Below are 19,285 nucleotides of genomic sequence, written 5' to 3' on the forward strand. Positions count from 1 at the left end.
CGTTTTCAGTTATGTAATCCCAGGAACGTTGTGTTCACCGAGCACAGGGTGGCAATAAGACGGGACAAGCATAGAAGCTAAGTTAGGTCTCGATGTTTGCTCGGCACAGCATCATTTGTGATAAGCCTTAATGTCTTAATGTCTTGTTTTTTTGTCAGCTAGCACATTGATGCTTCCGAAATAGCCGAGACGAAGGCCATCCTGTAACGCGCTCACTTCACCTCAGGAATCCCCTGCAATGGCTTTGAGTTAAAATCTCCTTTTGCGAATTTATATCGGAAAGAGAGTAATTTATTTCGTTCATTAAATTTTGTAAATCAAGCATGTGAGGACTGTCTTGTTGAAGTGACAAGCAGGTATTCGATGCTTGGCCTCCTCTCAGACACGGTAATTGGTAGCTTGACTGATTTACTACTCTATTCTTGTATCATGGCAAGATTACTGAAGCTCGATATATCTGTCAATTCCGCTCATGCTTCAAGATGCCGCACGCCCTCTCATCTCATACGGCAGCAAAAAGAATAAGAATCCAGCCACAACAAATAGTGAAGCCGAAATCCAGATTGGTGCATCCGTCTCAACTCCAATATATGCTGCGATGATAGGTGCACATAGACCAGATAAGCGATTGAACAATGCTACCAGCCCGTTTCCAGTTCCTCTTATGGGAGCTGGGAAGAGCTCAGGAGTGTACGAGTACAAAAGTCCGTACACGAGATTCTGAAAGAATGCAACGGCACATGAAAATCCGAGAACAGCCGCTGAGGACTTTGCTTGGGTGTAGAGGAAGAGAAAGAGTCCAGTGCAGATGCATGCAACTGTCCCAGTTCCCTTTCTGCCGATGTGCTTCATGTCGACCGTGAGACCACCGATGATTGACGCTGGAATACCACAGACAGCCTGGATGGCATAATTGCGATAAGTCTCATTGAGTGAAGTCGTACTTGCTGCGACACCCCGATTCTCAAGGTATATTGGAATGAATGAGTTGTAAAGAGGATACGCCATCCCGATCATACACCATAAAAGAATCATCAGCGTGGTAGAGTATGCCATCTTTGGAGTGCTGAAAAGCCCCGCTAATTTCTCGAACCTGAAAATCTCCAACTTTCTTCGAAGGATAGCCTGTTCGGCACTTTCCTGCGGTAAACCATGGCCAGCAGCTGCGAGTTCGGCATCAATGCGCTCGAAGTGCTCAATGGTGAGCCATGTTGACGTTCCGTTGAATTTAGCGATTTTCTGAACAACTGCGACAACTTTCCTGTCCTGTTTCTTGCCAAGAAGAAACTTTGGCGTTTCGGACATGGGAAATAAGAATCGGAGGACGCTCATTACGAGAGTGATGGCTCCGAAAGTCCAGAAACAGTACCGCCATCCCATATTGTCCAGGTAGAAACACTGCCCAGTGGGTGTGGAAGAGGGGCAAGAGTAGTTGACGACTAGCGGCCTAATGGAATTAGTAATTGCTTGAGAAATGTTCTGCGTGCATACTCACCATCCAACGAGCACAGCCACTGACTGGCCAATTGACCAAAATGCGGATTGCATTGTCAACAGATATTGATGAGATGCTGGGATGAACTCCAAGAAGATGGCACTATCTACTGGTTGGTTGCCTCCTGTAGCAAGACCTATGAATGCACAAATAGTGGTAATCGCGACAAAATTTGGCATGCCCGCTCCTACAATACCAGAGATGGACGACATTATCAATGTGATGTTGAAGGCAGGCTTGCGACCGATGAAGTCGGCACTGACGGGCCATAAAGTTGAACCAAGCACCAGACCGGCATATTTGCCAACAGTCAAAAAAGCAATTCTTGCCACAACAAACTCTCGCTGGACCAATGGACTGATGAGAGTAATCGCTTGCATCCAGAACTAGGTTTATTAGCTTGGAAGTGTCCCTGTGCGATGTTCCACTACTTACATTGTCGACGAACCAACCAAAGCCGGTGAGAACAAAGGTCCACCATTGGTATTTCCCCATCCCCAAGTCAAGGATCGCTTCGTTAAGGATTGCAACTTTTAACTCGTATGCCATATCAGCACCAGGTTGCACAGTTGTCGTGTCAATCACGGTGCCCACACGATTTCGATAGTGCATGCTGCTCTTCTCGCCTTCACAGTCATTTCCGTGGGATGGACGTGTGTCAGAAGCATCAAGCTTCTCTACACGGGTCACTTCCAGTGCATTATTTACTTCGGTAGCCATTTTTGCGGAAGAGGTGGAATCAGGAGCGCTGGTATGCAAGGTGTCTTGATGAGAACTGAGATGGACCACCAAGACAATGTTTATATTGGAAAACTGGGAGAGGCTTTATACTCGAGGGTGCCGAATGCTTCGAAAGTATCATGAGCTATCAACTAAGATACTCACAACTCTCGCCATTATCTCCTCTCATCTGGTCCCGCGTTTAGCTTTGCATTATCCTCTTGGCAGCTGGGCTGCTACCTATCACCATGTCAGGGGTGGAACGGCGACCCTTCATATGGTGGCGATGAAATTTGATGCCCAGAATTTCAGCGATAAGCAAGGCTTGGGGGATGCGACTTGGGAGAGGTGTCGAGAGGCGAAGAGCAAGAGTGGGGTCGCCGCGGCTCGAATGTCACAAATCGAGTTTGGTGTTTGCGCTTCAAATATCTCTCTACTGGCTTAGTGTGGACGGTGCCAGACAGAAAACGATCTCGTGCTCGCCATTTCCTATTCGATATAATTTGAGCCGCGAGCATATCTGTCTCTCCGTGTTGATTCAGCACATAGCTGGTATGGTTCGTGCCATAGAGCCGAGACTGGGGTAAGTACAAGTCGGATGCTGCAGCAGGGTGGCATTTCGAACTTTGACATTACATTAGGTTTGGTGATGTTCTGAGCCTCATGACCTACATTGTCTATTACGTGATGGGTTCTGGGGCAATGAACTTTGATTGTCAACAATCCAAAGTGCGGGGTAGAAGCTACTGTAGCCGAGCCCCTGAAGAAGCGAGCAGGTGAGGCAAGTCCGTGAGGACAATGGAGGGCCAACTAAGCACCTGTCGTACTCTCTTACCACATCCTCATCAAGGGGTCGATCAATGAATTTGATGGGATCACTTCTCGGGAGCAGTCCAGGAGAAGCTTCCTCTCACAAGAACAAGAGCCGCTGGAGACATACGACAGGATACATTCTAGTTCTTTCCCCAATATTTCATACGAAAATAAATCCGAGGAGTTCTCGCTGTCCAACAGTGGAAGTCCAGCTCGATATGCTAGTACCAGCATCATGGGATGCACCGATCGGGTGGAAAAGATGAACATCATCTTCCAAAGTTGTATTGCTACCTGTGGCTTGTCTTGGAGTCATGGCTATCAACAGGACATGTTGAAGACATTGCTGATAGGCCTGCGCTTTTATTTGACTCAATTCGGAGATTCGACCCGCGAGCTTCCTCGCCCCACTTGCTCCGCTCGCTTATGTGTCAATAGTGATCTACAAGCACCACTCCCTACCTGAGTAATTCTAGACGCGGATATGGCATCCCCAGGTTGGTCGCAAGGTGAGGCATATTTGTCTTCTGGAAGTTTATAATCGCCTCTTCAGCTGTTCGAGCGTCACTCATCAGGCTAATTCATCATACAGACCTCAGAAGCGAGCAACAAGAAGAACGATTCATCATGGCTGTCTTGACCTCAACACCAGAGGATGTTTCTCAAAGGGATCTTCCTTCCCAGAGATACCCTAGAAAGATTCTCAATGCGTCGCTACCTCCAGTCCATTTGGATCCTATATCGTCTGAATTCGTTGCGTCCAAACACCTTGCTTTCCAGCCACCATCCAAAATAATCTCTCTAGCCGACATCCACCTCCCAGACTCTGAGATCTCTCCTGTTGCGTCATCTGTACCTTTTCCACTTCTGTCGGCTGAAGCAATTAAGCAACACAGAAAAGAGCTTTTCTCGAAAGATGTCCTAGACAACTGCACTTTCGCAACTCGTCCTGGCTCCGTCCAGCTCCGTGGAATGGCGCCACGCTATGCACCATTTGTCCACCAGTTCTGGAACTCATCTGAGGTCCTCGGTATCATCAGCAACATAGCAGGTGTCGATTTGGTGCCGGTGATGGATTACGAGATCTGTCATACCAATGTTCAACTCGGACCTGGTGGTATGGACGCAGTCCGAAATACGCCGATTTGGCCACCAGCCGCGACAGAGGAAGAGAAGAAATCGTTCACTAAGAATAGTACTCGAGAAGAAGAAGTTTCTAAACCGATTGTTCCTTGGCATAGAGACTCGCATCCTTTCGTTTGCGTGGTCATGCTGTCCAACACAGATTTCATGACAGACGGAGAGACGGAACTCATGAAGGGCGATGGGTCGACGATCAAAGTTCGATCACCTGAATGCGTGAGTAAATCCCATGCATTTAGTACCGTACTATTCCTAAGTCATTTTAGGGCCATGCTGTTGTGCTCCAAGGTCGATCAGTCTCACACATCGCCATCCCTGCGGGCAACATGCCGGAACGAATCACGATCGTAACCTCTTTCCGTCCACGAGATCCAGTTCTTCAGGATAGCAGCTCCAACATGAATGTGAGGAATAAGTCTTTGCTTCCAGAGCTTAATTACCAATGGACGACCTACCGACTTGAACTTTTGAGTGAGAGATTCAGAGCTCTAGCGTCTGATATGACGAAGGACTACCAGTCCAAGATCAAAGACACGGATTGTGAAGGGAAGGCAGGGGCGTGCAAAGTTGAGACCGTCAATGTTGAAAAGCTCTCTAGATGGATGGAGTCTCAGATCAGTTATATGGAAAAGACATTATATGAGATGAGACCTGTGACGGTCGATGACTGGGTGTCGAAGAATGAGGTGTAAAGAAGTAGACTGGACAGACTGTGCTGTTTTCAGACTATTCAGGAACTAATGTAGAATTTTATGTGGCAGAACAAATTTGATAAATAGTCATGTTCGAAGCGTGCCCGTGGGAGAAAAGTTATGACCAATGAAATCTGATGACGACAGGAGCTGACCATCACTCTCGCGCAAAAAGCGACATTTAATAATGATAACAAAGCTACTCACGAGAAATAACTCACGAGAAATTACTCCTATAATTGAGTGAAAAGTTTCGAAACAAGCTTGAGGATAACAATCGTACCATACGATCCACACTTTGTATCAACGTTTCTCGTAATTGTAGACATTGGGAAGCGGCCCGGTAGTGCTGTTGACAAATTGTGTAGATCTAAGACGGCTCTTCAAAATTCTAGATTGGAGGCATAGAAATGTTCCGGAAATGGTCATCGTTTTCTCAGCTACTCGCCCCATTGATAGACCCATTTTCTGATTTATGAGTTGGTCTAAATTCCGCATGCAGAAGTAGGGAATAGCGCGCCCAGACATGGTTGGTGGTGTCCATCACGTGATTTGTTTATCAACTCCTGAGTTCTGCCACGACGCGTCTGGAGTAAAATGGCCTGATATCTGAGCATTGCGAAGTGTAACTCGTCTATTCAACACAAATTACTGTGATCTCGATGTATTTGCCAATTCGATTACTGCCTCTAGGATCCGAACGATTGTGATGAGTTTCGCCCGTAGATGCTTTCCAGCACCACATCCAGACCCATTAGGGTCTGGCAAGAGTACGTCTTGCCGACTCTGTAGAACATTTATGTGTCTGATATGTTTCACAGTGCACTCAGTGTGACCCGGCCTTGGGATGGCAAAGGTCCATTGAAGATACGGTCTATGCAATTGGCGGTCAGGCACAGGTATTTTCATGGAGTTAGCTCTCAACACCTCAAACTTCGCCCACCGCAGGGTCGACTTCTTTGTTATGTGCGAGTATTTTTCAACCATAAAAGCCTTTTCAGCTCAACAGCCATTGCGCACGGGAAACCGCCGAAAAAGCAGAAAGCCAAACCTGCTTCCTCAACTCCGGCGACACAAGTCAGCAAAGTCATTCCACCCAGAACGAAGCCTCGGGACTACGTTCCTACAAATGTCAGATTGGCACGGCTCGAAAAGGTTAGAGGAGAAGCAAATCCGCCACCACCGGTTCTGAGCTCGAGGCGGCATTGGCTGAGCACAAGTTTCTCACAGACAGTCACTATGCGGCAGTAGAGGCTGAGAACAGCATTTTCTAGGTAATGAAAAAGAATCTTGATATGGTAGCCTGGAATAACTTGACTGCGACACTATCTAGTTCAAGCACAAGTTGCTGGCAGGAGAAAGCAGGTCTGAGGAGGGAGCTAGGGATTGCCAAAAATGTGTGCGCCGGAATCGACGATCCTGTGGTTCGCAAAAGTTTGATCAGATGGAATGAGAACACATGCAATCATCTCGAGGGGTCCTTCAAAGCTCTTCTGAAATTGCGAGCCAAAATTGCAAGATTGAGTGGATTCAAGAACTTTCTCGAGCTCGAAGCTGCTGGCTACGCCGTTGCAGGTAAGTACCGACACCGCAAGCTGCTGGACGTACAGTCCGCAATGAGCGTTATGGGTGAATTGCAAGCCCAGTTAGCTCCCACTATAGAATCTTTCATCGAGAACTTACGAGAATTGAAACTTGTGGATATGAGATCTCGCTCAAAAGCTCATTCCAGACCAAGCGCGGCTGATGTAGGACTGAACTGGGGAGATGTCGAATACTATGGGCTCAAAGCAGAGCAGAGCAAATTTCCTGGGAGCCACAAAATTCACAGGTCGATCGGGGAATATTTTCCAATGGAGTTGACGACTCGGAAGTTGCTCGATATGTGCGGCCAAGTGTTTGGGTTATCCTTCTCCAGGCTTTCGGGAGATGAGAGCGGAAATTTCAAGAAGCGATACATTCAGACTAAGAAGTGGCCCAAGAGCGACTCGAAAGACCTTCTCGTTTTCAAAGTTCACGACACCAGTACTGGTAGTCACGGAGCCCTTTTGGGTGTCTTGCTGTTGGATCTTGTGGACAAAAAGTCTAAGCCACAAGGGGCACAATGCGGTACTTTTGGCCAAGTATGTATCAATGCTCATCAGCAATATCGTTAGTACCTCATGCTAACGCGGTCTAGTGTGAAGTCAAGAACCTTGGAAGTCAAAAATGGTCTCCTGCTATTTACATTCGTGCTGTGTTCCCCCCTGCCCGGAAAGATGCGCCGGTCCTGGTTTCAAGTTACAATGTCATCACTTTAGCTCACGAGCTTGGCCACGCCATTCAAGAATTCACCCGTGGAGGCCTTGATAGCATGGCTTGGGACTCGGTCGAGATAGCAAGCCACTTAGTGGAAAGACTAGTGTCCGAACCTGCTGTTCAACGCGAGTTGTCATCGCACTATGTTTATGAGCAACAAGCCTACCTTGATGCTTGGAGTACGTCTGGGAGATCCTTGCCACCGAAGCAGGCGCCTCTTGACCTCCTGGAGAAAGGTGTCGATATGTATTTACATGATCAGATTTTGCCCTTTCTGAGAACTCTTTGGTTCACAAAATTGGATTTCATACTCCACAGCTTCACGGAAGAAATGCTCGACGCCGTAGATCTGGGAGTCGAGTGCCAAAAGGCATTGAGCGAATGGACAGGAATTTGCGGAACCGATGACTCGAATTATGGCCCACCAAAGAATAACGAGTACTTGCACTACAGGCATTACCAGTACTACTACACATCGCTATACTGCTACCCATAGTGAGTTATATTCGCTCATGTTATATGACCCACTCCGGGTACATCCGCATGAGGAACCTGCTCTGCTATGCTACTTGATAAGCCATTCTAACTGATGCTAGTTCGAAGATCTGCGCCGAAGAAATATTCCAGACGCACTTTGTAAAAGACCCTTTGAATCGCACGCAGGGTCTTCGATTCCGAAAGACTTTTCTAGAGCATCGTGATGTGTTCCAAACACAGGCACATCGGGATTTGTTTCTGCAAAAAAATGGCGAAGGTGCAGAGGCTAAATTGGAGCGGGATCTGTGGCTCAGTGGCCGCTCAGAAAATAGTATGGATGCGCTGGTGAAGTTTTTGGGGAGGCCGCCAAAGATGAAGCCTTTTGTTGACTACATGTCAGGCGTCACTAGGGAGAGGGAGACTTCAAGGCAGGCGATGTGGTCCTGGAAGAAAATCTTGGCGAAAGTCGTCAGTTGAGAGACGTGTTGAATGAGAAGAGTGTAGACGCGCAAGTATAGTAGAGATGCACTGGCCAGAATGAGATTAGACGAAACGAAGACAAGGAACCAGAGCCCGTCATTATTCATCAATCATGTGTTTCAGATCGTCAGGTGTGACGTGCAAACACAACATCACCCATACCAGAATGGCCACATTGCGGACGATTCTGGAACTTGAGGATATGCAAGAACATATGCGTTAAGGTACTGGAATCAAACGCTCAGAAGGGCAGTGAATCAAGTTTAGAAATTGAGGTTGGCGGGGGGTTCTGTAGGTGCCACAGTGGAAGTCACGAAAGAGTTCATTGCCGGACTGAGCATGGGTAGGCTTGGTTACTTTAGGTAACGTCCGATGACTGAACATGCAAAGCCAAATGTGTACTACTGTATTGGAAATATATGCTTTAGGATCTAGCTGTAATATGTCGGTGTGATCTCTCGAAAAGAAAATCTCATGTACTGTCTGGTGACGACATGCGCTTTGATCATGCCTTATACTTCACCTCCACCTCCCACAATTCCTACCATTCCTTCAATCTCATATTGTACAGCGAGAGAACTTATACCACGGCCATTCCTGGAGATAATGAAGCCCTCAGAGTCAGAAAACACAAAATTAAATGGAAAGCGATCACAGAACCCCACAGCCAAAGAGCCACCATTGCATGACATCAAAGCTGAGTGGATCAATACATCTTCGAAGTCATACAAAGGCACGCTCAGAGGGAAATCATCATCAATCAAAATCCCTTTTTACTTACTGGTAGGGGAAAACCGATAAGTATCGCTTTAGTGTTAGTGAGAAACAGGACGGGAGCAAAAGCCGCATGCTAGAGACGGCCTGCAGAAGCAAAGCAGCCGCGACGAGTGATCGGTAAACAAGTGAAGGAATGGAATAATCATAACTCGTACGAAGCGAGGGCGGTGAATGGAAAGCCCAGGTTGCTTGTATTTGGGTTCTAGTTCAGGTCCGACTTGTAGAGCAGCAGCTCTGAGTCTTGAATGGCTATCCACAGTGGCAGTGCTCTTGTCATCCATCAATGGCAAAGCGTAATCCGAAAGATACTTCGGCCATCGAATTCGGACCGTGAACCCCCTTAGACTACCTCTTCGATCGCAAAGCTGACATCACGCACATGATAGTGGCATATTAAGGAATGCTTTTTTTACAAGCACGGCCTCCTTCGCTAGTATTAGGCGATAGTGAAACTCGTTATCATACGTTAGGGGAGCAGAGAAGCACAATGATGCAGTCATGAAGTCAATTGAGCTCGAGTATGCAAAGCCAAAACATTCATTTCCCCCAAACGCCGCGCTTGATGCATTTCCTTTACCTATTTACCCGAAATCGAACAATAGATGCCTGGGAACGCTACCTCCGGCCTCCTCTCCCACCGCCAGCACCGCCTCCACCCATCATACCTCCCATTTGTTTCATCATAGCCTGCATATCCATCCCACCTGGCATACCACCACCTCCACCACCGAACATTTTCATCAATGACCCCATATCCGGCATACCACCCGCAGCTCCTCCCGCACCACCCATGCTCGCAAGACGTTTCTGCATAGCTGCCATCTGCTGCTGCTTGTTACCGCCTCCCATGGCGCCTTGTGCTCGTTGGATGTTCTTCATGTTGCCACCCATCTTCTTCGCCATACCAGCCATCATTTTGTGTTGTGTGAGAAGATCCTCAACTTCGCGGACGCTGGTGCCGCTTCCGTATGCTATCCGCGTCATGCGAGTTGGCTGCTCAATAAACATTTTGCCATCGCTGTCGAGTTCTTTGACAGTCATGGAGTCACAGATGTAGATCATGCGCTTGAGTTTCATGGAGCCTTCTTCGTCGTCCATTCCTTGCATCATGCCGCTCATACCTGGAATCATGCCTGCCATTTTGGAGAGAGGTCCCATTTTCATGATGTTCGAGAGTTGATCTCGAAGATCACGGACTGTGAAGACTCCCTCTGCGATGTGCTTCATGGTGTCCTTCTGGTCCAGCTTAAGTGATTGCACGTGCTCCACCAGACCTTGCATATCTCCCATTCCCAGCAGCTTGGAAACGAACTGTTGTGGTGCAAATCTTTCAAGATCCAACATGTGTTCTCCGGTTCCAATGAAAACGATAGGTGTATGAGTCGCCGCAACAGCTGAGATAGCTCCGCCACCACTTGCATGTCCATCAGTCTTTGTAATAATAATAGCACCAAAATCTGCAGTCTCCTTGAAAGCTTTACTTTGCGCCTCGGCTTGTTGTCCAATACTAGCATCTAGAACCATGATAGTCTGATCCGGCTTCACGGCAGTCTGAATATCCACCATTTCTTGGAAAAGGGCGTCTTCTTGTCGATGTCTTCCGGATGTATCCACGATAATGATTTCGAATTTCTCCTTCTTGAACTTCTCCACACCTTCTCTAGCAACTACCGCAGGATCCGTTTGTGTCAGAGAGCCATAGTATGGGATCTTCGCTTTGGTAGCGTTCTGCTTCAACTGATCGAAAGCTCCAGCACGGAAGGTATCTGCGCAGACCAAGCATGCTTTGAAACCCCTCGATTGGTAATGTCTGGCCAGCTTCGTACAAGTCGTCGTCTTTCCTGCACCCTGCAATCCAACGAACATAATAACATTGGCCTTTCCCTTCTTAGGCTTGAATGGCTCGGCATGGGGATCGACGAGTTTGACGAGTTCGTCGAAAACCGCTTTCTGGATGAGTCGCTTCTTATTTACGCCCGGCGCTTGGTCTTTGAAGTTCACAGACGCCTTGATGGACTTTCGCAGATTTCCAACCAGTCGCACATTTACATCTGCTTCGAGGAGAGCTGCGCAAATCTCTTTGATCATACCATCAAATGCCTGCTGAGGAATTAGCTGTGTCACTGGGTAATGTGGCCAGTACTGACCTTCTCGTCCAGGTTACTAGACCTCGTCAGGTCACTGACGGCGGCATTGATACGCCGCCCAAGATCTTGAAGAACCATGTTTGTTGCTGGTATGCGAGAGATGGCGTCCGGGGTTGGGGGATGTGTCTATTGCAGCGCTCGAGGGTTGTGGGTTTGTGGCGGGGTAGTTGCCAAGGTCGCGGCAAAACATTGATCCGAACCTTAATTATTTTTCTTTCGATAAGATGTTGGAACTGCGCCGAGAACACCACCAATTCAACTCGACAAATTCAATATGGCAGGACAGATCTCAAAGAAGCGCAAGGTGGAGGAAGGGATGAAGGGCAAAGTCTCCCGGCCAAAGAAGAAGTTCAAGAAGCAAACCGATTACGACAATCAATCCTCGTCAGAAGATGAGCCCACCGAAGAACAAGATTTCCCAGCTGTCAATCTCCAAGATTCCGACGAGGAGGGCCTCGATACTACAGATCTTATCACGGCAGAAGAATCTGAGCCAGACCTAGACGACGAGCCAGAAATTGCTGACGATGAGGAGGACGAGGTTACAGATGCGTCAAATTCAGATTCTGAATCTGGTTCGGAAGATGAGGAGAACGACAACCCAAATTTGATAAGAAAACGGAAACGCAATGATCCTGAAGCTTTTGCAACGTCGATGTCGAAGATTCTGGGTTCTAAATTGTCTACGAGCAAGCGCAGCGATCCAGTATTGTCGAGGAGTGTGGATGCAATTCAAGCCAGCAAAGAGATTACAGATTTGGCGTTGGAGAAGGCGGCAAGACACAAATTGAGAGTTGAGAAGAGGGAGGCTATGGATAAAGGAAGAGTGAAGGATGTGTTGGGAGCTAGTACGGCATTTGACGCAGCGAATGGAGTAGCAGATGGGCCCAGCGTACAGGAGACGATGGAATTAGAGAAGAGATTACGGAAAACTGCACAAAGAGGTGTGGTGAAGCTGTTCAATGCAGTCAGAGCCGCGCAAGTCAAAGGCGAAGAAGCTGCTCGGGAAGCGAGGACAAAGGGTCTCGTAGGGCATGGAAGAAGGGAAGAGAAGGTTAACGAGATGAGCAAGAAGGGTTTCTTGGATCTCATTGCTGGAGGTGGTGGAAACTTGAAAGCCGGTGCTATCGAGGAGGCATGAGATGCTGTTGAATGCTATAAAAGCGTGCATTGCCTGGCGTTGAGATGGGAATTAGGCGTTCGATCTTTGGCATCCCCCAAATGCCTCTAAACCTTATTATGTACGGATCTTGCGCCGATAATGTACATGGGTATTCACATCACCCTTAGATAGGACGCCCTATCGATCCAATGTGCTCCCCGACTCCTCTGAAATGCATCATAAATCCCCCCAACACTCTATTACCACCTCATTACTCCCTCTTCGCGAAATCGCTAGCCTGCATATTTCTGGTCTTTGCGGGAAGGTTGACGACCAAGCCATTCAGCTCCGGCTTCATTATGATTTGACAGCCCAGCCTCGATGTCTCCGTCAGACCAAATGCCAAGTCCAACATATCGTTTTCATCGTCGTCTGCCTCGGGGATCTTATCGAACATTTCTTCGTCCTTGACGATAACATGACATGTTGAGCATATACATGATCCTTCACAAGCCCCTGCCAGATGTTAGTGTTGGTCGCTGTTTGTCAACAAGCAACTTGCCTTCCATCTCAATGTCATTCGCCTGAGCAATCGTCAACAGATTGTCTCCTTCATTCACTGCAATCTTATGCTCGTCTCCCTCCTTGTCAACAAACGTGACATAGAGCCTGTTGGTGTCAACATCTTCTTTCTGACAAGCACATCCAGGGCTCTTACTCTTTGCCCGGAGGTGGTGGTTCCCAATGCCCATGTGAAGCTGCGGAGGTGGCAGAGAATGCTCGTCGTCCAAGAGACTTCCCCATAGAGCTCCCAAATCCATAACTCCTCTGGCTCTGACTTTGACTCCGAACTCCGTCTATTGGTCTTGCGGTTGTTGAAAGTGATACGCGGCCCTGGAAGGTAGACTGCTTTCCAAACGGCGTCCGCAAGCATTGCAATGATCTTCTTCCAACACTGGATACCCCCCCAACAGCCATTTTTGCTGGCGACATGTTTGCTGTTGTGTTGAAGCTGTGAGCTCGCCGGAGATAGCGCTGTAACTTGAATGCGCCGCTTGGAGTGTTGGTTCTTGGTTTTGGAGTAGAAGGGCAATGGTGTATTCGGAGACTCCAATGAACAAATCAGTAATCAAGCAATGGGAACCCTATCTCGACCCTAATTGTTGTTCTTTCAAATGTTTCAAGACGGTTGTTTGTCCGAATGTTGGGTGGCACATGCATGCACGCTGATTCTCTCCGTTCTAAAAATTATTTACTCAGAGGAAGTTATTGGCGGGCCGGGCTGCCACGCCTTGTCATCACATCCACAACCACATGCACATCCCTGTCGCTGCATCATAAAGCTTGCATGGTATTGAACTGCTTTTGACTGACGAAATCTTGGTCTGCGCTTCACTTCCAGACAATCCTACAACCCCCTTTCTCTTTCGCTTCCATATGTAACAACAAACCAACAACATGTCAACAACACGAGAAGGGCCAAATCCTTTGAGGCCATACTACAAACCTCCTTCAATCGGCATCCCGCAGGATTTGCCGAGGGCGACGACCAACGGAACGCATGGCTTAGGACCAAGAAATGGCAGTGCAGCTTCCTACGCGTCATCTGCACGCGATATCCTCTCAGATATCGATTATGCGGATTACGGATCGCCTTCGACGGTTGAATCGATCAAACAGCAGATAGACGATTGGTTTTACAGATATACGAGCATTTTGCTGGCGCAGCCATTTGATGTTGCGAAAACTATACTGCAAGTTAGGAGTCAAGGAGTGGATGATGGATTGGTGGAGTTGAAACCGCCGAGGCATAAGGAATCTGCATATAGCGATGTAGGGTTTGAACCAGGATTTTTGAAAGCATCCGCTAATTGTCGTAGTATCCTTCTGATGATTCGGATCCGGACGAGCCTGCATACTTTACATCTTCTGCACCCTCGGCACATTCATATTCTCCTTCGAGAAGTCGAAGGCGGCGCGACGGCAGTCCTGGACTTCTTCCGCCTCAGAAAGCTACGCCACCAGCTTCGATCCAACTTGTGCTGAAAAGATCAGATGCCATTTTGGAAGTGATATCTCAGGAATGGGCAAAGGAAGGGGCATGGGGAGTTTGGAAAGCCTCGAATGCGACATTTGTCTACGGATTCCTGCTTCAGACGTTGGAGAAATGGTCAAGGGGTCTGATATCGGCACTGTTAAATGTTCCAGATCCTGAAATATCTGCTGGATTGATAGGATCGACGTACCCTTGGGCTTCTTTGGCTGTTGCCGTTGCAGCTGCTGCATCAGCAGGAATTTTACTGGCTCCGCTAGATCTTATTCGGACGAAGTGCGTAAATCAAAGCCTACCTTATCAAGAGTTGTGCTAACATTGTAGACTCATCGTAACGCCTGTCTCGACAGTGAAGAGATCACTTACTTCCCAAGTGCGAGCTTTACCATCATACCTATGTCCAGCATCTATCCTTCTACCTACTCTACTACATTCTCTTGTAACGCCAGCAATATCACATTCAACGCCTCTTCTCCTAAGATCACACCTCGGTATCGACCCAATATTAACACCCAACACCTACCAACTCGCCAAATTCTTCTCCCGAACCGCCGAACTCTTCATCAAACTCCCACTCGAGACAGTCCTCAGAAGGGGTCAAGTCGCAGTGCTGAAAGAAGACGTAGAAATAGCACGCGCCCAAGGAATCTGGACCAGCGACCTTCAGACTCTCGTTCCAATTGGAGAGTATCGAGGCGTTGTCGGAACCATGTGGATGATTGCACGAGAAGAAGGAGTACGCGACCCGCCTGTTGTTCTTAAGACGAAGGCCAAACCGCAGAAAGGACAAGGCTTACCAGGTCTTTGGAGAGGATGGAGAGTCGGCATGTGGGGATTGGTTGGCATGTGGACGTCACGGGCGTTGAGTGGAGGGAATGGTGGAGAGTTTTGATTATGGATGGCGATGGATGGATGATACCAATTGCTTTGCTTTGGCGCAGGGGAGTTGGGACATACCCGTACTTGGTGGACGGGATTTTGGCTCTCGGTTCATACCTACTCAACTCTGTTTTTACGTGTATATGACCGCCTGTACTTGTGAAAGCTGTGCTAGTAGAGAAGGAATGTACAATTTGGCGTCAGCGCAGCAAGTGAAGTTCTACCTTTCGACATTTCCCAAATGTCTTTTTTGTTCTTCTGCTATCTAGGGCTTCGAATTCATGTCCATTATATATACCGTCACCGTTGGAACGTAAATTTTCCTCTTTCAATAGTGCACTTTTCCCTCCCGCTACCAAACATACAACTGTAAATAATGGCGCGTAAGCGAGTGGACGTTGTCCGTCAACGATTTCGCTTATCAAGACATGTACACTACAGAGTGATATGGCACAAGCAAGATGTGTGGCTTGCACTGTACTACGTGTAAGTGTCAAGCACAGCGGCAGGTGTACCAGAGAGAAAGGACTGGATACTTACCAGCGCCCCTAGGCTATACAGGAAAGATGCGGGAGGGGAGTGTGCTTGAACGAGCCAGCGAAATCCTAAAGAAAAGCTTTTCAATATCCTTTATCCTGGGTATACAAGTATTATACAACGCCAATCCCAAATCCTAACCTCAACTCCATATACCAAAATGCGCCATTGAGAGTAAAATTTAAACTTTAGCCTTCTTCCTCACCATTCCAGTCGCGAGCACGTTGACCTTCGGTGCCGATTCTGCCTGCGGCTCAGGAGCATCTTTCCTCTTCTTCCTCAACAATCCCATATTCAAAGTCGTAACTCCTGCAACTCCAGCCGCAGCTCGAATCTCGACAGCGTTCGTCCCAGTCACGCTTTGGCCCCATGCATCGCCCGTACTTCCCCATGCACCGGAACGAACCTCGTTGATCCAGCGAGTAGAGCTAGATGTTGCAAGCTCAAGATTGGCGAAGTCGAGACGGAGGAGCAGCTCTGTCACGCGTTTGTAGTCGGCCTCATCGACGATGATCTGACCTCTGCCTTCCGGCCGCCAAACATAGTATGCCGATGTTTCAGGCCGGTCGAGCAGATAGTTTTTGTTTTGTGTTTTGACTCGCGGCTGTCGAGGTATGATGGCCCCAGTGAGCTTCTTCCTTTTTGGCGTCCGTGTCTTGGGCGAGGTTTGCTCACAGTCGTCGGGCTTCACAGGTGAGCTCAATGGTTGAACCTGACTCGAAGCATTGAACGACGTGGCTGGCGTTATTAGGAATGATGAAGGGGGACTTGAGTTGACTTCTGTCTGGCTATCAACGGTCAGGAGGCTATTTTGACTTTCTCCCAGTATTGATTCCGTAGGCAACGCCTGATCTTTGGGAGAAAACACAATCCATATAAATCCCACAAGTCTTCCAGCCGAACATTCTTGTCGAAATGCCATCATATCCCAGAATTGCTCGACAGATTTGACGCTCTTCCACTGCCCACTCGTATCTTGGCTCTTTGTAATCTCCTCGTCCAATTCATCTAAATATCTTGCTTTTGGATCATCTGGGTAATGCGGGACGAAGCATCTCGGAGGCACATCGTCTGAATGTCTTGATATTTCTTGAAGTGGGTGGCCAATGGTCCATTTTGAAGTATTTCGGTTCGGTACGTAGGAGGTGGTTTCATGAGAATCGAGTCCAGGAACCGTCAAATATCCCTTGACCGAATCCCACTCAGGCGTCTCTCCAATCAGAGGATCCAGAACTCGACACCACCACCTTACCAGTCCTCTATCATCCAGTACATGCTTCCCACTGTATTCAATACTCCCAGGGAACAGGTATTGATCCTGCGCTCGCGCAAATAACGAAACCACGCTTCGAATATTCTCCCTTTGATGTTGCAGTACCAGATGACGCAGGAATATAGCAGTGATATCTCGAATTGGAGATGGCGTGCCTTTTGCCAGACCTAGCAGATGCAGGTATCCTGTTGAGTCTGCCTTTGAAACAAAGAATGTAGAATCGAATGCCGTCGAGTAGATGAGGATCTCGACCGCATAAACCAGCACTTCCCTATCTTCCGAGACACCAATCGATACTGTGAGAAAGTGGCTTTCACAATACGTTCGATCAGGTCGAGTTCCTGGGGGCGCAGAGTATATGGAGGAGGTTCTGGTTGGAGGGGTAGAGAGGTGGTATATCTTGAAGTTGGCGTTTTTCGGAAGCGCAATAGCAAGTTGATGAAGCAATGATGGTGAGATTGGTGCGTTGATAATCTTCTCGTGAGCGGCCATATTCAAATAACATACCAAAATATTGCGCTGCTGTTCACCAGTAAAGCTGCTGAGGTTGATGCTGTAAGGGACGCGCTGAGAGACGCGATGGCCCACCTGGCTGTAAATGGACTAGTGTCAAATATTTTATGAACATCGACTCCGAGACGAGAAGCTCTCTTCAAGACATCGACATCACGAATCATGAGATAGGAGGAGACAATGGCATCAAATTCGACGAAACGATCGCTTCAGTCCTTTATACGGCAGAGTCGGCCGATATGTGAATGTGCCAAACCTCGAACGAGCTCCATCAGACAATTCTCGATATCGAGATCGAAGAGAAATGCAGACTATGAGGTGGAAGGGGAGCAACGGCCGAGATGGTCATATACTCCGGAGAAGATGAAAGCTCCATACCGATGGAGAATAGAGAGTACTCCGAAGAAGTGGGAATGCAACAGCGATCCAGTGCGATTAGATCGCTTCTATATCAACTTGCTGGGCCGAGGGGGGGACAAGGTGCTGACGGAGGAGGTAAAATGGCTGGCGATCACACATAAAAGTTTCGATCAGGGAAGGAGAGGCTTCAATGACCGTCTGGCATTCTTTGGTATGTCTATTTTAGGTATGTGGAGGGTTCTCGCTGACCATCTTAGGTCGACGGATATTGAATCTACAAACCAACATTGCCTTACTACAATCACCAACTGCGAATCAAACCCAGTCACTTGCAGATCCTTCTGATGACCGACTACACTTCACACATCCTGCGCTGGACGGATTGCCCAACTTGACAGATGCACCAATCAGCGAAATCTTGACAAAGGACCGACTGGGCCAATTGGCAACTCAAATGGGGATGCGAGAGATAATGAGATGGACACCGAGAAATGTAAGCACTCTTTTTACATATCATAAAGCTAGAGCTAATGATGTTTAGGAGCAAAAATTGGATGCTTCCGGTATTGACGTTGTCCTTACTACCTCATTGTATGCCATAATCGGTGCGATAGCCTTACAGAAAGGAGGAGATGTTGCGGCTCGTGTAGCAAGAGAGAAGGTTCTGAAGCCATTGGGAATATTGTAGCTGTATATCATGGGAGGACTGTAGATTACTGTACAATATGTGGAAACACTCTATACCAAACTTGTTCCAATTATGGACCCGGATTTTACAGGCGTTGCTGCTTCATTTGAGTGGTAGCCTCGTCTTGGCCCGCGGGTACTGCACTCAAATTTCCAGTGGATATCTTGCTAGCCATGCTATTTCAAGTCCGTTCCACTGGGAGTAGAGCGGTAGATATATCGGTTGGGAGATACATGATGTCTTCCCAAATTGCCAAACTTCTGGTTCTAGCGGTATTTTCGTTGCGTCGACCAACCTTCACAAATATTCTCTCGAGAATCTAAATTGCCCAAGCAGACCTTCAGTGTCTTCGTCACCACCTCGGCCGAAAGAAACTTAAGCTCCACCGCCAACAGGCTTGTCTCTCTTCTACGGGATCAGCTAGAATAACCAAAAGTTTGGTATTCCATCCGATGGATGACTTTCCTTCCTCAGCACTCGTAGGTATCCGACCAAATCCCTTCAAATGTGTAGTTACGTCCCTCATGTCAAGAATGTGGCGTTCTATTCGTTTGATGGCAGTTCCATGTGTCGCAAAGAAGATAGTAGCATAGCTCTGGATCGTTTCAGATCGCGTATGACGCTAGAAGAAAGGATTATGAATGGTAGTTGTACAGCCTCGAAAGAAACCCAAAGTATTTGACATACTAAAATCCCATCCGTAATCTATTTTGATTTTCGTGGACATGGCGTTCCTTGTCTCCATTTAGGCTGGTCGGGAGACCCTTCTTCCACCAAAAAATAAGCGAGAGCGCGTGACAGGATCGTAAACAAACCCAGACTTTATTTCAGCGATTCG

General features: G+C 47.8%; 9 protein-coding genes across 10 annotated transcripts; 5 read left to right on the forward strand and 4 right to left on the reverse strand.

Moving 5' to 3' along the window:
* Nucleotides 1–477: 477 nt before the first annotated feature.
* ONS95_012158 (uncharacterized protein) lies at nt 478–2,215 on the reverse strand (the record flags this gene model as incomplete). Its single annotated transcript, XM_058505771.1, has 3 exons — nt 478–1,447; nt 1,496–1,881; nt 1,931–2,215. The coding sequence occupies 3 exons, from the start codon at nt 2,213–2,215 to the stop codon at nt 478–480; spliced, it is 1,641 nt and encodes a 546-aa protein (XP_058358294.1).
* A 371-nt stretch (nt 2,216–2,586) lies between these two features.
* ONS95_012159 (uncharacterized protein) lies at nt 2,587–4,976 on the forward strand. 2 transcript variants are annotated; one of them, XM_058505773.1, is made up of 4 exons: nt 2,587–2,798; nt 2,857–3,537; nt 3,621–4,387; nt 4,438–4,976. In XM_058505773.1, the coding sequence occupies exons 2-4, from the start codon at nt 3,513–3,515 to the stop codon at nt 4,861–4,863; spliced, it is 1,218 nt and encodes a 405-aa protein (XP_058358296.1). In that variant the 5' UTR covers nt 2,587–2,798; nt 2,857–3,512; the 3' UTR covers nt 4,864–4,976. The 2 variants fall into 2 exon arrangements, with proteins under 2 accessions (XP_058358296.1, XP_058358295.1); XM_058505772.1 differs by lacking the exon at nt 2,587–2,798 and having other exon boundaries at nt 2,979–3,537; nt 3,621–4,976.
* Nucleotides 4,977–5,467: 491 nt separating this feature from the next.
* On the forward strand, nt 5,468–8,218 carry ONS95_012160 (uncharacterized protein). Its single transcript, XM_058505774.1, has 5 exons — nt 5,468–5,633; nt 5,685–6,137; nt 6,197–6,986; nt 7,043–7,656; nt 7,758–8,218. The coding sequence occupies exons 3-5, from the start codon at nt 6,480–6,482 to the stop codon at nt 8,113–8,115; spliced, it is 1,479 nt and encodes a 492-aa protein (XP_058358297.1). The 5' UTR covers nt 5,468–5,633; nt 5,685–6,137; nt 6,197–6,479; the 3' UTR covers nt 8,116–8,218.
* Nucleotides 8,219–9,510: 1,292 nt separating this feature from the next.
* SRP54 (Signal recognition particle) lies at nt 9,511–11,120 on the reverse strand (the record flags this gene model as incomplete). The annotated part of the gene is made up of 2 exons (XM_058505775.1): nt 9,511–10,995; nt 11,043–11,120. 2 exons carry the CDS (start codon nt 11,118–11,120, stop codon nt 9,511–9,513), a joined length of 1,563 nt encoding a protein of 520 aa, XP_058358298.1.
* Nucleotides 11,121–11,316: 196 nt separating this feature from the next.
* On the forward strand, nt 11,317–12,183 carry ONS95_012162 (uncharacterized protein; the record flags this gene model as incomplete). Its single annotated transcript, XM_058505776.1, has 1 exon — nt 11,317–12,183. The coding sequence occupies one exon, from the start codon at nt 11,317–11,319 to the stop codon at nt 12,181–12,183; it is 867 nt and encodes a 288-aa protein (XP_058358299.1).
* A 232-nt stretch (nt 12,184–12,415) lies between these two features.
* ONS95_012163 (uncharacterized protein) lies at nt 12,416–13,122 on the reverse strand (the record flags this gene model as incomplete). The annotated part of the gene is made up of 3 exons (XM_058505777.1): nt 12,416–12,660; nt 12,707–12,813; nt 12,863–13,122. 3 exons carry the CDS (start codon nt 13,120–13,122, stop codon nt 12,416–12,418), a joined length of 612 nt encoding a protein of 203 aa, XP_058358300.1.
* A 327-nt stretch (nt 13,123–13,449) lies between these two features.
* On the forward strand, nt 13,450–17,418 carry UGO1 (mitochondrial fusion and transport protein ugo1). Its single transcript, XM_058505778.1, has 3 exons — nt 13,450–13,977; nt 14,025–14,473; nt 14,522–17,418. Exons 1-3 carry the CDS (start codon nt 13,603–13,605, stop codon nt 15,087–15,089), a joined length of 1,392 nt encoding a protein of 463 aa, XP_058358301.1. The 5' UTR covers nt 13,450–13,602; the 3' UTR covers nt 15,090–17,418.
* Nucleotides 15,049–17,418, reverse strand: ONS95_012165 (uncharacterized protein). The gene is made up of 2 exons (XM_058505779.1): nt 15,617–17,418; nt 15,049–15,551 (listed from the first exon to the last, which is right to left on the reverse strand). Exon 1 carries the CDS (start codon nt 17,376–17,378, stop codon nt 15,795–15,797), a length of 1,584 nt encoding a protein of 527 aa, XP_058358302.1. The 5' UTR covers nt 17,379–17,418; the 3' UTR covers nt 15,049–15,551; nt 15,617–15,794.
* A 129-nt stretch (nt 17,419–17,547) lies between these two features.
* On the forward strand, nt 17,548–19,206 carry ONS95_012166 (uncharacterized protein). Its single transcript, XM_058505780.1, has 3 exons — nt 17,548–17,970; nt 18,017–18,252; nt 18,301–19,206. Exons 1-3 carry the CDS (start codon nt 17,580–17,582, stop codon nt 18,445–18,447), a joined length of 774 nt encoding a protein of 257 aa, XP_058358303.1. The 5' UTR covers nt 17,548–17,579; the 3' UTR covers nt 18,448–19,206.
* Nucleotides 19,207–19,285: the final 79 nt, after the last annotated feature.

The sequence above is a fragment of the Cadophora gregata genome (genome assembly GCF_030347475.1).
Source record: "Cadophora gregata isolate MNR1 chromosome Unknown scaffold_6, whole genome shotgun sequence".
NCBI lineage: Eukaryota > Fungi > Ascomycota > Leotiomycetes > Helotiales > Ploettnerulaceae > Cadophora > Cadophora gregata.